The sequence below is a fragment of the Natrix helvetica genome (genome assembly GCF_964273705.1).
Source record: "Natrix helvetica genome assembly, chromosome: 2".
Taxonomy (NCBI): Eukaryota; Metazoa; Chordata; class Lepidosauria; order Squamata; family Natricidae; genus Natrix; species Natrix helvetica.
The window spans coordinates 113,667,337-113,683,136 of NC_138552.1; the positions used below are offsets into that span (position 1 = coordinate 113,667,337).

At 37.0% G+C, this 15,800-nt stretch overlaps 1 protein-coding gene across 1 annotated transcript in view; it reads left to right on the top strand.

Moving 5' to 3' along the window:
* The first annotated feature begins 1,568 nt into the window (after positions 1 to 1,568).
* FSTL1 (follistatin like 1) overlaps positions 1,569 to 15,800 on the top strand; it is a 28,384-nt gene continuing 14,152 nt past the window's right edge. The window contains exons 1-4 of the mRNA XM_081940290.1: positions 1,569 to 1,754; positions 1,858 to 1,920; positions 13,123 to 13,227; positions 14,746 to 14,875. Of these exons, the coding sequence (XP_081796416.1) occupies positions 1,584 to 1,754; positions 1,858 to 1,920; positions 13,123 to 13,227; positions 14,746 to 14,875 (469 nt within the window). The 5' untranslated portion in view covers positions 1,569 to 1,583. The remainder of the gene's footprint in view (positions 1,755 to 1,857; positions 1,921 to 13,122; positions 13,228 to 14,745; positions 14,876 to 15,800) is intronic.

Consider the following 15,800-nt stretch of genomic DNA (forward strand, 5'->3'; position numbering starts at 1 on the left):
ACATCAAGAAAACTCCTGGCACCAGAGGTGGTATTCAGCCAGTTCTGATAGTTTCTGGAGAACCAGTAATGGAAATTTTGAGTAGTCCGGAGAACCGGCAAATAGGCTGGCCCCGCCCCCACTCCCTCCCAGCTGATCTTCTTTTGTTGCCCTGAACAGGAGAACGGAGCTGGAAAGCAGGTTAGTGGAGTGGGGAGGGAATGGGGATTTTGCAGTAACCTTCCACCAGGAGTGGGGAGGGAAGGGGGATTTTGCATTATCCTTCCCCTGCCACGCCCACAAAGCCACACCCAGCAAGCCACATCCACAGAACCAATAGTAAAAAAAAATTGAATCCCGCCACTGCCTGGCATAACCTAGCACAAACATAATCACACACTTTGAATACAGTGAGTATAATGGTATGTGAGCCTACTCTCAAATAAGCTATCACAATGGACCAATACCACCCCACACACCCAACTCTGAGATCAAGGCTGACGCTAATTTCTAGAAGCGTGACGTATATGTCTTGGCTTAGTTAGATTTCGATAATACAAAAATGTGCCATCACCTTAGTGGCCAAAGTGTTCCACAATGTAGGACTGATATCTTAATAGTGTGACTTCAGGACACCATCTTCACATGGTGTGGGGACTCAGAGCAGCCCCTCTCGGGAAGCACAGGATTGGATCACTTTGATGAGGATAATATACAGAGTATATACTTTATTAGTATACAGCAGGGGTGTCCAAACTTGGGAACTTTAAGACTTGTGGACTTCAACTCCCAGAATGGGAGTTGAAGTCCACAAGTCTTAAAGTTCCCAAGTTTGGACACCCCTGGTATACAGAGACCAAGCTACGTAGGACTTTAAAGGTACACATGAACCCTTTGAAAAGCCTGATGCGGAAGCCTATTGGTAATCAATACAACCAGTTGGACTGCTGCATTTCAGACAACCTGTAGCTTCTGAGTTACTGAGTTACCTTCAAGGGAGCCTAAGGTCAAGCATTTTGTGTAGTTCTAGCAGCTAGAACTACTGCAAAATGCTTGACATCAGACTCCTTTGAAGGTCACTGCTGTAAGGGCTTGACATCAAATCAACCGAACTAACCGTGAGAAGGATTTTGGAGTACTAGTGGACAATCACTTAAATATGAGCCAGCAGTGTGCTGCAGCTGCAAAAAAAGTAAAAGCAAGCACAAACAAAAAAGTTACAAGCTAAACTGATGGTGTTCCAGAGTAACCATTCTTGTCCCAAAGAAGTTGATACTGTTTTTCAGGGCAGATGTTTGGATTATTGTATTGCATCCGGTGTTCGTTCAGTTCTTTACTGGCGTAAAGGAGAAGGGCAGTTACAAATCAAATCAAATCAAATCAAATCGAATGAATGAATGTGCGTGTACATTATTCCGAGTTTTACTGGAAGCTCACAAGAGCTTTCGATTGAAATGGAACCAGTTTCCTTTCCCGTTGCGCACGAAATCTTTTTTCCTCCGCCCAGAGCATCGGTCTCCACGGCCCGCTTGGCCTCGCTGGGGGAGCCGCGCGTTCAGCCAAATTCACAGACGACCCTCCTCCGCCCTGTCGGTCTGTGATGCATGGTGGGCGGGCTAGAGGGAAGGAAGGAAAGCAAGCCAAAAAGCTGCCGGAGCGACTGGGTGGAGTTGCTGGCCGCGCCGCGCTTCCATCCCGAGAACTCGCGACCCTCGGATTCCTTTCCCAGACGAAGCGAGGTCCTGGCGAGTCCCGCAAGCGGAACCAGCAAGATGGTGAGTGGGCTCGGCCGGCGGGGAGATGGGGCCTGGCTCTGAGGTTAGGGGACTGAGCGGATTTCTCTAAGCTCTCCTCTCTCTCTTTTTTTCTCTCTTGCAGCTGTGCAACCACCTCTTCATCTTCGTCGTTGTGACGGGGACCGCCCTGGGGCTCCGGACTTCGGTAGGAGATGCGTCCTTGCTCGGCGCTTATCGGCACAGCCGCCGTTAGGGGAAAGATGCCTCCCAGGATTTGGCATCGGGACTGGGATGGGAAGAAAGGAGGGAGACTCCGGGGCGAATTCCAGAGCACGGCCTGCTTCAGGCCAGAGCCTCTGCTCTTGCCAGCTCGGGGAGGCGGAGGAGTCGTCCTCCCCTCACCCGAGGAAACAAAAGGGTCTTCTTGAAAAATAGAGTTTCTGCACCTAAGAGAGAAAGAAGTAGCTGGATTTGCCATTTCCGTGGAGCAAAAAGTTTTGCTTTGTTGCAACAGAAAGTATGTTGTACCCAGTGAGGGCTTTGTGAAAGAAAAACAGAGAGAGAGAGAGAGTTTCTTTTCTTCCAAGAAGGAACATCCACATTTCACACAAAGGAAAGGTGGACTCTCCGGCATCTCTTAACTACCATGGGAAGCCTGCAAGAGTGCAGTGGTCTTTGAGTACTTTGAGCCCATATTTTTCGGCCTACAATTGCAGAGTTGGAAAGTGAGGAAAACTCCCTACAAGACAAGGATGCACAATGTTGAAGCCCTAGAACTATATCTGGGCTCTTTAGCCCCTCCAGAATATACCACCAAGTATGATGTTTAATTATGACAGAAGGGAGGAAATAGTTGTATAGGGAAGAGCATGTAATTCATTATATTTAAATATAAATTGAATTACTTTTTTTCTGTCCTTATCTTACTTTTGGGAATGTGGTCCTATGATGCTCCTAAATGTGCATGCTTCCCAGCCTCCTCACACCCACCTAAATTTTAAACCTTGCTATTAGACCATGAATATAGAGCAAAGTAATGGTAGAAAAGTCATACAGCAATTCACAAAGGTATTATAAACTGTCATTAACGTTTTAAATAATGCACAAACCATTTTGGTTTTAATTGGAGCAATGCCTTGAACCATCTTTCAAGAAGACTGTAGGGGCAGATATTTAAGTAGGTGAAAATAAAATACAAAAGGGGGAAAGAATTAAGAGTGGGCAACATCGTATTCAGGGCATTTTAAACGCTCACAAAGTTGATTTAGGAGATTCATTGAGTTCAAATCAAACTTCTCAATAACTTCAAGCTTTTACCTGTGAGTTCTATGACTGATACCTGAGTACTACATTGGCAGATCTCTCTGTGTCCTTCTGTCTCTCTTTCTCTCCCCCCCATATGTACACATACATAGAATTAAGTAGAATTAAACAATGGCCAGCACATATAGTATTTCTCTCCTTTTACATGCTTGATGGACATTCTGTAGATGATCTGCTAAAAATTGCCCTAAAATACAGACAAAGCTGATTTAGTCTCTCATCTTCTGACTCAATGTTTTCAAAAGCAAAAGAAGTGGCTGTTGAGCTCTTATTAAGTGTTGGCATGCTAGTTTAAAATTAATGTGAAATAATTGACTACTGGCCATCTATATCCATATATCCAGATGGTCCATATCAACTTAATCTCAACTATGTGAGTCCTGACTGAATCAGAAGAATCAATTTAATATAATTTCTTCTGAGGAAGGGGATTCCTCCCCTCCCATCCCACCCGTTAAAGTGAAGAAGTCTACATGTTGAAGAGATGCAAAGAAAAGACTCCTGGGAGGAGTGCGACCAGATTAAAAACATGAAAGAAAAATATTTGTTGCTCTGTGTTCCCAGCAAATGATTCATCCTCTTCTGGAAACAAAATGGATTATCTTAGGTTTGCAGAAGTACCGTAATTTCTTATTAAGTTTAAGAAATTAAGTAGATAAATTATAATGTCTGGAAGGCCTTAAAAAGATGCATAAACTTATTGAAAACCTATGGATTTCCACTCCGCTTTTTTATTGTATGCATATTAATATATTACTCTTGGAAATAGGGATCAGAAATAGTGCTCGAATTCCCAGAATTAAAGCTTCCCTAAAAGTGAGGTCATTGACTAAGCACTTAATGATTGCCATAGAAAATGTTTTCAACAAACAAAATTCAAGCTGCTTCAGGCAAACGATCAAAATATCCATTATAAAAATCTCTGGTGAGTTCCATGCTGCCCTTTACACAATTTTCCCTTCCTTTTATATTAAATGAAGAACTGTTATATTTGATATTGATCAAAGTTACATTTGTAAGGAATATTTCTTTTGTCTGGTTTATCTGAACAACTCTTTCTCACTGTGTATATGGTGGTCTTGGAGCTGGCCTATGTTACAGTGCTGTAAGCAATTTTACCTCACTCTGAGATCTCCTGCCTTGGAGTGTTTAAAAACACTCCAAGGGTTCCTCAAAGCAATTATTGAAAAGTGCAGGTATTCTAAACTTTTGTAGCTTTCTGAATTTTCCACCCTTTATTAAATGTATGTATGTATGTATGTATGTATGTATGTATGTATGTATGTATGTATGTATGTATGTGTTTGATTTATATCCTGCCTTGCCTCCATAAGCTCAAGACTACTTAGCTGGGGTTCTCCCCTTTTTCTATCCCTACAACAAAAACCATGTAAGATATGTGATCCTAGGGTCATCCAATGAGTTCCTACAGCTGAGGGTGGATTGGATTTGAATCCAGATCTCCCCAATCCTAAATTGACCTCTAATCATGGTATCTAATTGGCTGCTATTCTGAAGATTTCTCAAAGCAAGCAATATGGATGTTATGGTGCCACGGTGAGAGGGAGTAAAGGAGCAGTGATGGAGATAAGCCAGAATGGTGATAGTTCAGCGATAGTCAAGATATAATATATTTAAAAGGTGATAAAAGTAGAAAGCTGAGTGCGAGTAGCAGCATCACTTCATCTCGCCAGCACTGGCCAGCAATATCATGTATTTCAAAGATTGTTTTTGGACCTTTTACAGGCTCCTTTATTATTTTATCTAGTATCTAGCCAGTGCATATATTTGGAATTTTAAAAATAAGACACTTGTGCACAAAGGCTGGGCTGAAACAACGGCACTGTCCATTAATAAAATGGCTGCCAAAGAGGAACAGTCACGAAACGTCAGTTTCTATAAGATGTTGCAATAAACATCCCCTCTAGCCTTCCAGAATGGTGTCTAGCACCTTCTAGCACCTTTTGCTTATCTTTGTCTTTTTTCCTTCTTTTTTTGTGAGCAGTTTGCCTATACCAACTACCCGTTATCTTTTCTAAAAAGTACTTAACAAGCTTGTTAAAGGTTCAGCAACATACTTTGAAATACATATAATATTGCTGACCAGAGCTTTATATAACAGAAATACAACTTTCTGAAAGTTTTGTTGTTGAAATAATAGTGCATTGAAAGGTCACATTTATATCCCTGCCCCTATTATTAGAGACCCCAGCCTCATGCAGTGATTTCATACCAACAAATTTAGCAAAAAGTATTATCTGGCAAACCTCTGTAACAAGAAAATTTCAAATCCAATCAAAACCCTATCAACTTTAGATTCCAGACTACTCAATTTTCTAAATGCATGGAAGCCCAATGAATGACTTTTGAGGAAATGCACAATAAGTGGAAAGAATTGGTATTCAGGGAAATCTGTGCCTCCTGGATGGCATTAGATACAAGTGATACAACATTAGCATGCAACATGGTATCTGGATTAGCAGTCCTAGCTTGCATGTAATATCATCAGCATGCTTGGGGGAATAGCTGGATTTTAGCATGGAATAAATATGCACAAACTGGCCAATAAAGTGTATGGTGGACTGTATTCCATGGCCTCATCTATTGGTAATCCAGAGAGTAGATGTTTTATTGTAGCTTGTTTTATATCAGCTGTAATAGTTCCATGATATATAAATTTAATAAAAGATAATAATAATAATAATAATAATAACAACAACAACAACAACAACAACAACAACAACAACCAGGAAACTAATGACAATGCACTACAGTTTACATCCACGTGGTGATATTGATAGACTATACCTACCCCGAAAATCAGGTGGCAGAGGATTATTACAAGTGAAGCAAATAGTTGAAGAAGAAAAACATGCACTGGCTGATTATTTAAAAGAAAGTCAAGAACATCTATTAATCGAAGTAAAGAACAAAAATCTATTGAAGGCCCAACAGACGAAACAAGAATACAGAAAAGATGTGATAAAATTAAGAATGGAGAGTTGGCAGAACAAAGCATTGCATGGCTAATTTCTGGAAAACATAAAAGATAAAGTGGACAGTGAAAAAACTTGGTTATGGTTAACAGCAGGTACATTAAAGAAAGAAACAGAGTCACTAATCCTGGCTGCACAAGAACAAGCTATCCACACAAATGCCATTAAGGCCAAAATCGAAAAATCCTCTGATGATGCCAAATGTAGACTTTGCAAAGAGGCTGATGAAACTGTTGACCACATACTCAGCTGCTGTAAAAAAATCGCGCAGACTGACTATAAAATGCGGCACAATTCAATGGCACAAATGATCCACTGGAATTTGTGCAAAAATTATAATATTAAAACTGCAACAAACTGGTGGGAACATAAGCCTGAAAAAGTCGTCGAGGGTCAGATGGTCAAGATCTTGTGGGATTTTCGCATACAAACAGATAAAATACTGGCGCATAATACACCAGACATCACACTGGTTGAGAAAAATAAGGTTACAATCATAGACATCGCAATACCAGGTGATAGCAGGGTCGCCGAGAAGGAATATGAAAAAATCGCGAAATACCAGGACTTAAAAATTGAAATCCAACTATTATGGCACAAGCCAGCAGTGGTAATTCCAGTGGTAATCGGCACACTGGGTGCTATTCCAAAAGCACTGGAATTACATTTAAAACAGTTAAAAATTGACAAAATCACCATCAGTCAAATGCAAAAGGCCGCACTGCTTGGATCCGCACACATATTACGAAAATACGTTACGACGTCCTAGGCCCCTGGCTGGGCCCCGACTAGTAATTAATGCCAAATCCGACGAAACAACTGGCCGCTGTGATACAATTCTGATAATAATAATAATAATAATAATAATAATAATAATAATAATAATAATAATAATAATAATAATAATAATAATAATAATAATAATAATAATAATAATGTGACTTGAAATATAAAAGGAGGATGTAGTAAAGGACATAATAAAATGAAAAAAAGAAAAACAGTATGTGATGTGTTCGTGAAACTAAGAGAAAGCAGAAAGATATAATAGAACTGAATTAAAGAATTAACTCAAGAATACATGTGAAATTGTAGATTTATTATGAATGAAAGAGCTAAAATGTATTAGAAAATATGCCTTGGTGTCATCTGGATTGTTTTGGTGTGTATGAAAGAAGAAAGTATAGTTTGGTAATAGTTTCATGTTATGATTCAATGAATGGTGATTCTCCAGCAAAGCATATTCCATTTATTCCCAACAGAATGAATGAAAGGTAGATGTACCTAAGGAAATTTAACCCGGAAGTAGATTGAAACTTAGTGAAAACTGTTACAAACACCATACAGTTTCACTAGTGGGAAGTATTAAAAAATATGTTTCCCTTTCTAATAGTGAGCAGGGAATAAGACAGTAATGCGTGATGTCCCATTGTTGTTTAATATATTTATGAATATGGTATAAAGAACACTTATGATGTTGTGAATGTGAACATGTATGATATTTTGTATATAGATAATGCTGGGTCCAAATGAAGGTAATTATGTAATACAATAGATTATGTATCTGAAAATTTAAAGTCAAAGATAGTTATCTTGGATAGAAAAGATACAGTGAACAAATACAGTGAAAAACTAAAGCAAATATCTTGGTTGAATGTTTACTAATATTCTAAACATACTAAAAATGGGAAAATGGACAGAGAAATGTTAAGAATTGGTTGAGGGGAAAAATCAAGATTGGATGGTTAGTGAGATCCTTAAGAGATGATGAGAAAAAAATAAAGTGCAATGTATAAATAATGTTATGCCTGTGATGGAAACAAGAATGGTTTGCAGAATAAAAATATATGAAAGAGATATGGTTATCGATAATTTATATAAACTAGATTTAATTTGATTTTCTTTTCTATTATCTTTTGCCTTTCATTTTATTATTAGATTTTTATTCTAGGTTTCTAGGTTTATTTGGATTTATTCTGCCTTTATTACTGTGTAAGTAGCTCAAATGTATCTACTACTCCTTCTTCCTTCTATTTTCCTCATAAGAATAACCCTGTGAGCTGGTTTTCATGCCTAAAGCCGGACTAGGATTCACAGTCTCCTGATTTCTAGCCCAGCACCTTAACCACTACACCAAACTGGCTCTCTATTATTGTCAATTTTCTTTACTTTGTACAATATTATCTACCTTCAAAGGAAATAGTGTCACTGATAAGTGTGCATGTCAATATGTATATGTATGTGTTAATCCACATTTTTCAAATCATGGTTTGAAAACTTTTATGATGTATTTTATAAGATGAGTGCCAATTCTTAATTTAGGTATAAATTAAAGACTATTTGGTTATTTGGAACACGCAAGAGTAGAAAAAATGATTTATCTACTGACATTAACAAGACAAATACAGAGTTACATAGTAGACCCAAATGCACCAAATCAGAGCTTGATCATGGGCAACCAATATGGATGCAGATGTGGTCTGATCTTGGCTTGGTATGTTGAGGATACCTGGGAAAGTATTTTACATTGTTTGATACAATAAATAGCAAAAACAGTTTTGTGTTCTCATTCTCTCATATGGCTATATACTGTATATGGTATGCACACACACACACACACACACACACACACACACACCATTGTGTACCCTAACTGGTCATATCAATGAGAAATAAAGAAAACATTTGCTGGATATGCGGGGTGGGAAAAAATAGTGGAAATGATTTCAGTTTTTCAATGACTATGCTGGCCTTGCACCCTGCTCTCTAGCTAAGCCTTAGAGAAGACCAGTGGGTCTAGTTCTAATAGAAGGTACCTTGAGGGGATGCCGCAACTTGGAATTTTAGCATTTTGGCAATACAATTTGTTTCGTGGGTCTATTAGCCTCTCTCCAAACAAAACAAATCTACTTTCACCCAGTTCCTATGCCATCAGCACTTTGCAGCCATCACTGTGGACTAAGTCAGGGTGTTTTTTTTTTAATTAATGCATTTATTGATACTTTTCTGTCAAGCTATAAAAAGACTTCAATGTTGCCATTGGACCAACAAGTCCTTATGACTATATGAGGTTTGGAACCTTGACAGCTAAAACTCAGATCTCATTGTAGGTCACAGAACTGCAGGATTATAAGCAGTTCTAAATAGTTCACAAACTTCCTCTTTCAATTGCAAATCTCCAGAATGTGGACAGTCACATCTCAGAGTCTTAAAGGGTTGGGTGGTCTTGGAGCCCCTTTCAAAATCATGAAGGGTGGATAAAGTACTTGGGGATTTGTTTATGCAAATCAACGTTGACTCCTGGTGACTGCCTAGACATGCCCCTGCTTCTTTCTTGGCAAAGTTTTTCTGAATTATTTGCCATTGCTTCTTTCCAAAGACTGAGAGTGGCTGGCTTAAGGTCACCCTGCTGGCTTTGTACTTAAAGCAGGACTACAACTCACAGTCTCCTGGTTTGCAGCCTGATGCCTTAACCAAGTAGAAAAGAGGCTACTTGGCAATTGGGTAGTGTTCATGTTTATGTTTCTGTATTATAATTATTGGTATTCTTTTGCTGATGTGTCCCGTATATTCATATAAATGCACTTATTTGTCCTCAACATTCAGTCCTAACCTCTCTAGGAATGTTGAGAAACAGATACAGCAAAACTAATATTCTGCCTCTCTCATTATTAGTCATGGGATAATAAATTATTAAACCAATTATGATCCATTTCTTTTAATTTGGAGACACATTGTTAGAGCTCATCAGCAACTACTTTGCTTTTCATAACTCTGAATAATTTGCTGCATAATTTTCCTGCAGATACCAGTAGTCACTTAATTACTACTCCCTAATACTGGATCATTTATGAAAAAAAAATGGTCCTTGGTGCAGAACCTTCTGGAAAACTGCCTAAATTGCTGAAGAAAACATGTTCGTTTTTCTTCTTTAGTTAGTTACTGATCTAAATCTTTTTTCATCTGAAATCCATTTTCTTATCTTTTGTCTATGCTGATGAATAATTGTAAAAAAACCTTTGGACAAACCAGCTATAGTGGGTCCTTGCTTACATTTGAGAATTGTTGCTGGTTGTGGGGGTTCTCTGTCTGTAGCCTGTTAAAATTTATGAACACAGAGAAGCTTACTAACTTGGTAATTATTTCCTCATGCTGCAAGCATAAATAAGTGCCAGTTATGGGTGCTTTAGTGAATTTTAATTGGATACATCGACGAATCTCACTTTAAGGTTTCTCTGCATCCCTTCTTGCCTAGAATGCCTTGTTTGTTGTGTCTTCCTCCCGGTTTTAATGATGGTCCTTTAACTTTCATAACACTATTTGAGGTATAACCAAATGATATGATTCACTCTACCAAACCATCAATGGCTTTATGAAGAAGCCACAATTATGCTAAACTATAAACCTTACTTTACAAACCATAAGTGTAGGCTTATTCAGCAAGCTAACCCTAACAATAAAAGCAAAAAGCATGAGATTGCACAATATGTCTGGTTAAGAATGGGTCCCAAACTCTGTTCTGTGTTCACCATGCCTTCACTGCATTGCCATTTCTATTCTTTGTATCAGTGAAAGCTGGTACAGGACCTCAGTAGAGTGCAGGTAGAAGAAGTTACTATTCCAGTACTCCATTGAACACTCAGACCTGACTTATGCTTATATCTATTGTGATTTCTTAATGCCCTTCAGAGTTCCTTGGTAGAACAGGGTTTTCCAACACCATGTTTTATTGGTTCTTGTTATATATATAGCTAATTAAGAAATCTGGACTGTTTAACTGGTTGCAGAAGTTCCAAGATTTAAAAAAATTGTAAAAAGAAATGCCTCTAATTTCTTTTGCAGGCAATCAAGCAGCTGAGCTGTTTATTCAAAGTATTTCTGGTAGATAGTAAAGATAAAATTCACTGAGTAGCCTTAATATATTTCGGTGTCATATAGTAGGAAGATTGTGACAGAAAGCTGGAAAAATATTGGTTGATATCCATAATCATGTAGGATTCTTAGACCAAACTGCTTTTACTGCCAGGGCTGTGAGGAACAGACTGAAAAAAGCATCATCGATGAACAAAAATTGTGAGCTCTTTGCATTATAGTAAAAGAATAATCTGACCATATAGCTCAGAAATCTCCCTTTTCCTCCTTGAGAAAAGCAAATTCAGTACTAGAAATTTAGTACTAGAAATTTAGTTACTGTCATCCATTCTTACAAACCTAACAGAATATGGATTTCTCCTTCCATAATGTTTCTTTTATCCAATAACTATTATTTAAAAACCCACAATTGTTTAAATGTGATAGATAATACTAGGGATATAGCAAAGAAGAACATATGCTTGCTTTGACATACAACATTGATCCACAGTTATGTTAACAATCCTGTTGATGCCAGCACTGAATTCAATAATAATACACCACATAAAACTGTAGGATTTAACTCTTGAGTTACATTGTCAATAGTAGAGTAACAAATATTTATTAAACATCTATACCTATTTTGGAAAGTGCTACACCAAGATGAAGCCAAGCAGGTTGATGCAAGCCTAGCTGATAAGGATGTAAATATGTTCAAGATGAAAAGAGCTTCAAATTAAAGAAAAGCAGAGCTAAAGCATACAGCTCTAGTACAGACTTGATGCCTCTATTAGCAAAACACTTCATTGCATAAATTAAGTCTCCTCCTGCAATAGCAAACACTTTTTGCGGTGTCATTTTGCAGCAACTGAGCTATAGAAAAATCTTCTCCCAGAAGATTTATAATAGAATTCATTTGTGGACTGTTTTAAGAATTATATCAAGAACTGATGGTGCTATGTGGAGAGCTTTATGAAAAACCAATACAGTATTCATAGTCAGACTTTTCAGTATTGGAGTAAAGAAAAGAATTGTATTATGCTGGCTCTCCTGAACTCCCCCCCCCCCCTAGCCTCGAACAAAATCTGTATTGTCATTTATGTTTAGAAGAGTGGAAATTTGAAATTTGAAAGCAGAAATATGCAACTGAAGTGTAAAATTGCACACATTTTCAAAAGTCCAATGGGAGAAGTTGGCTGTTACCTCGGTCATCCTTCTGTTATACCAGCAACTATAGAGGATACCTTTTTTATTTTATGAAACACATCTCCATTACATTTCTGTTTTAATCACTGAAAAGTTTAAATGTGGCTGAGGCAGACATAAAAATGTCTGCTGGTTGTCTTGGACACACTTGGAGTATTATTAAAGGCATTCTAATCTTCTGACAGGATTGGAAAACTTTTTTTCTTGATAGCCAGAAACTTAGGGAGGCTCTTGCTGCTTTTAAAATGATTTCAACCACTCTGACCTTATAATTCTGGTATGTCCAAATTGCCTAACCTCCTGGAGACTTGCTCTGATTGAATGGGCATGGTCTCTTTCCTCCCAAGGGGTGAGTTTTGCAGCTGTGTTTGGCTGATCTGTAGAAAGAAATGGAAACATATGAGACATGCAGAAAAATCTTTAAGAAAAGTGAACATTTCAATGCTGAAACTTTGTAGATTGCTTCAGTTAATTGGCCAGATGGGTGAAGAAAACAATCAGACAGTTTCCATTCTTGACTAACCATGGGAGAGGGCAATCAGTGAAAAACCACAAAATCATAGGCGTATATCACTTGTATTTGTTTGATTGCAATTGCTTGAATACACACATTTATGCATATCTATAATGCTACTTATTTTTGAAGTAGGCAGCATTACATAAAGCACAAGATAAAAAATAATGAGCAAGACAAAAGACAGAAAATAAAAATAATTTTAAGTCAAACTTACTTACACCAACACCACTCACTGTTTCACTATTGTTTTTGCAAACATCTGCTTTTAAGCTTACTCTGATTCATATCTTGCTTGAATACGGAAGGAGAAATAGTTTCAACTACGCCAGCCTTCTCATTTAGTGCCATGTATGGTTTGTATATATTTCCTATACATAGTTTATATGTTCTAAAGAAAACATAATGTGAAAAAGCACCAAACTATTATAGCCAATGATATAAGGGAGTCTATCTGAAAGGTACATTTTTTTCTGAATCATGTTCTTTTAACAATGTATTTTGTTTTAACATCTTATAGGAAGAGCCAGTTAGCAAATCTAAAATCTGTGCCAATGTTTTTTGTGGAGCTGGCCGGGAATGTGCTGTAACAGAAAAGAGTGAGCCAACCTGCTTGTGCATTGAGGTATGACATAGACTATTAACAGCAAAAATCCTTTTATAACATAAACATTTCTGTGAGCAATTTCTTGTTCGGTTTTTTTATTTTTATTTTTTGCTTGTGGCAGTCACATAGTCCTGCAAACTCTTCTTAGCCATTAGTAGACTATATGTCTAGTTTATCTCTACATAACTAGATTTACATATCATTCCAAAGAGGCACAGCAAGCTATTGTATATAAACAGGGATCAAACCTCATACTCATTTGCACTAATGATGTCACGTATTTGTGTAACAAAACATTTACAAGCAAACAACTAAACTCAGAGACCACCAAGGAATCCTAACAGTTTTCTGACTATGTCTAAGCATTTATGTCATTGTAATCAGTAGTCACTGTTACTATGACAGCAGTAGGTGACCTAATGTTTTCTATTGGTCTGGACCTGACTCCTATCAATCTTAATCAGCCTGAAGAATTGTATGGTTCAAAGTTAGATCCTTGCCATGAAATGCTTAGGCAGACTTTAAAGCAGGATTAGGACCCAATGGGTCTCCAAATTTGCTGAACTATAATTTCCAAAAATAAGTCTTTTTAAGTGTGAATTGGGAGGTGGGTGGGTGTTAGATTATCCAAGAACCTCCTTTTCCATAAATATAATCATCCTATAAAACCATCAAGTAAAGAAAAAATTATATATAATATTCTTAATTGGGTCAAAGAATTCCTGCCAAAAAGTCAGAGGACGTAGTTAAGTAATTTTCATGCTCAAATATGGTTTTCCTTAGAGCATAGCATGGAATAATCTTATTGTTTCCATACATATACCAAGTTGAAAGGCTACACTGAATATGCTGTATTTATACACTTGTTTTGATTAAAATCATTTCAGGAATAAATAATTTATATTATAAATTCATGCGATTAGTTACTGAAAAACAATTCAGCTTAATTTAAAAAATATCATTTTAATAACAGAATTTAGTTTAACTGTAAACATGCCATTGCATAATAAAAGAAACAGATGTATTAAAGTAGATCCAATGATTGTTCTCAGGTATTTGGTTTGAGAGAATTTTAAGTCAGATTATGTGCGCAAACCTTCAAATTGCAGTACTATAAAAGATATGCAACCAATCTTGCTTATATAAAACTAAGAATTGGCTGCATTTAGTAATCTTGTGGTGTTCTGAAGCACGCAAAATATTTGGAAAGTTATTCAATGAGGTAAGATAATCATTTCTAAACCACAATGGGCAATTTCATACAAGAATAGTTAAGCCAAGTAAAGTATTTTATGATTGTGCAGTATCTGAATCCAGGCAAAATCAGTTTTATAATATCTACATGACCTTTCTGTGCCATTTATAATCTAGTCAGTGCACATCATTCAAGATAATGAAATTATCAAATCAGAATCGAATTGCTAAAAATGTAGATTGATCAAGTTATTCCACAAAGACTCAATGTTCAAAATTAAACTCAGACCTTCCTTCACAAACTATTTGATCCACTTTTCCTGTTTTTTTTTTCTTTTATAGAAGTGTAAAACCCACAAGAGGCCAGTATGTGGCAGCAATGGTAAGACATACCTGAACCACTGTGAGCTGCACCGTGATGCTTGCCTCACTGGTTCCAAGATCCAGGTGGACTATGATGGCCATTGTAAAGGTAAGTAAGAAACCTGGGTGCACTTTGGGCTCCATTAAGGCGAACTGAATTCTATGAGTCCTGGACAACAAGACTTAAACCTTGTCAGGAAATTAAAATCAATCAGTTTCAAACTTCTGCTGATGAAGGTCTTGGGGGGGGGGGGGGGGGAGGCTGGATATAGCAAAGCAAGCTATAATATGGGATTTCAGATTTGAAGATTCAGCCAGCAAGGTCTGAGCAAGAATGTAAATAAAACAAGTTGATTAAAATTTGGGCACAGGGTGTTCTGAGTTCCACTTGGACCATCTAAAGTATTTCAGTCTTTACAGTTTTGTTAAAGTGCATTTGCTATTGTAAAATGTTATTTCTATGGGACTAAATGCATTTTTGAAAAAGATCTCATCATGCAAGGAAGCATTTTATTTAAGGTAAAGAACTTTACATTGATCATTAGTGATAACTAATGTAAAAGGTTTTTCATTTACTGTTGATGTCCTATGTTATTCAAATGGTAAAAAGGTTTTTATAATGTAAAAAATCCACAAAAACCAAAAACAAAAAGTAGACGACATTTAACATTTGAAAACTAACACAAAGGAATTGGAAAACAGTTCTCTTGACACCTCAATAAATTTAACACTGAATAATGGAAACATTAAGAAAAGTTTTGCTTTGTAAATATACATAAATATAAAAAAGAAACAATATTCAAGGATAGAAGGATAGAAAAAAGAAATGAAAATAAGACATTAGCCTATAAGAAATTTAAACCTTTAATATACCTTTCAACATTGACTACACAGAAAAATCCATTAGATTTATGAAGAAGCGGTTCATAAATACAAAGTGAAACATTATAAATTCAGAATGGTTCTGTCTTTGCAATGTTCAATCTTTCTTGCTGCCTCAAACAGAAATGTAATAGAAAGGAAACATAAATACT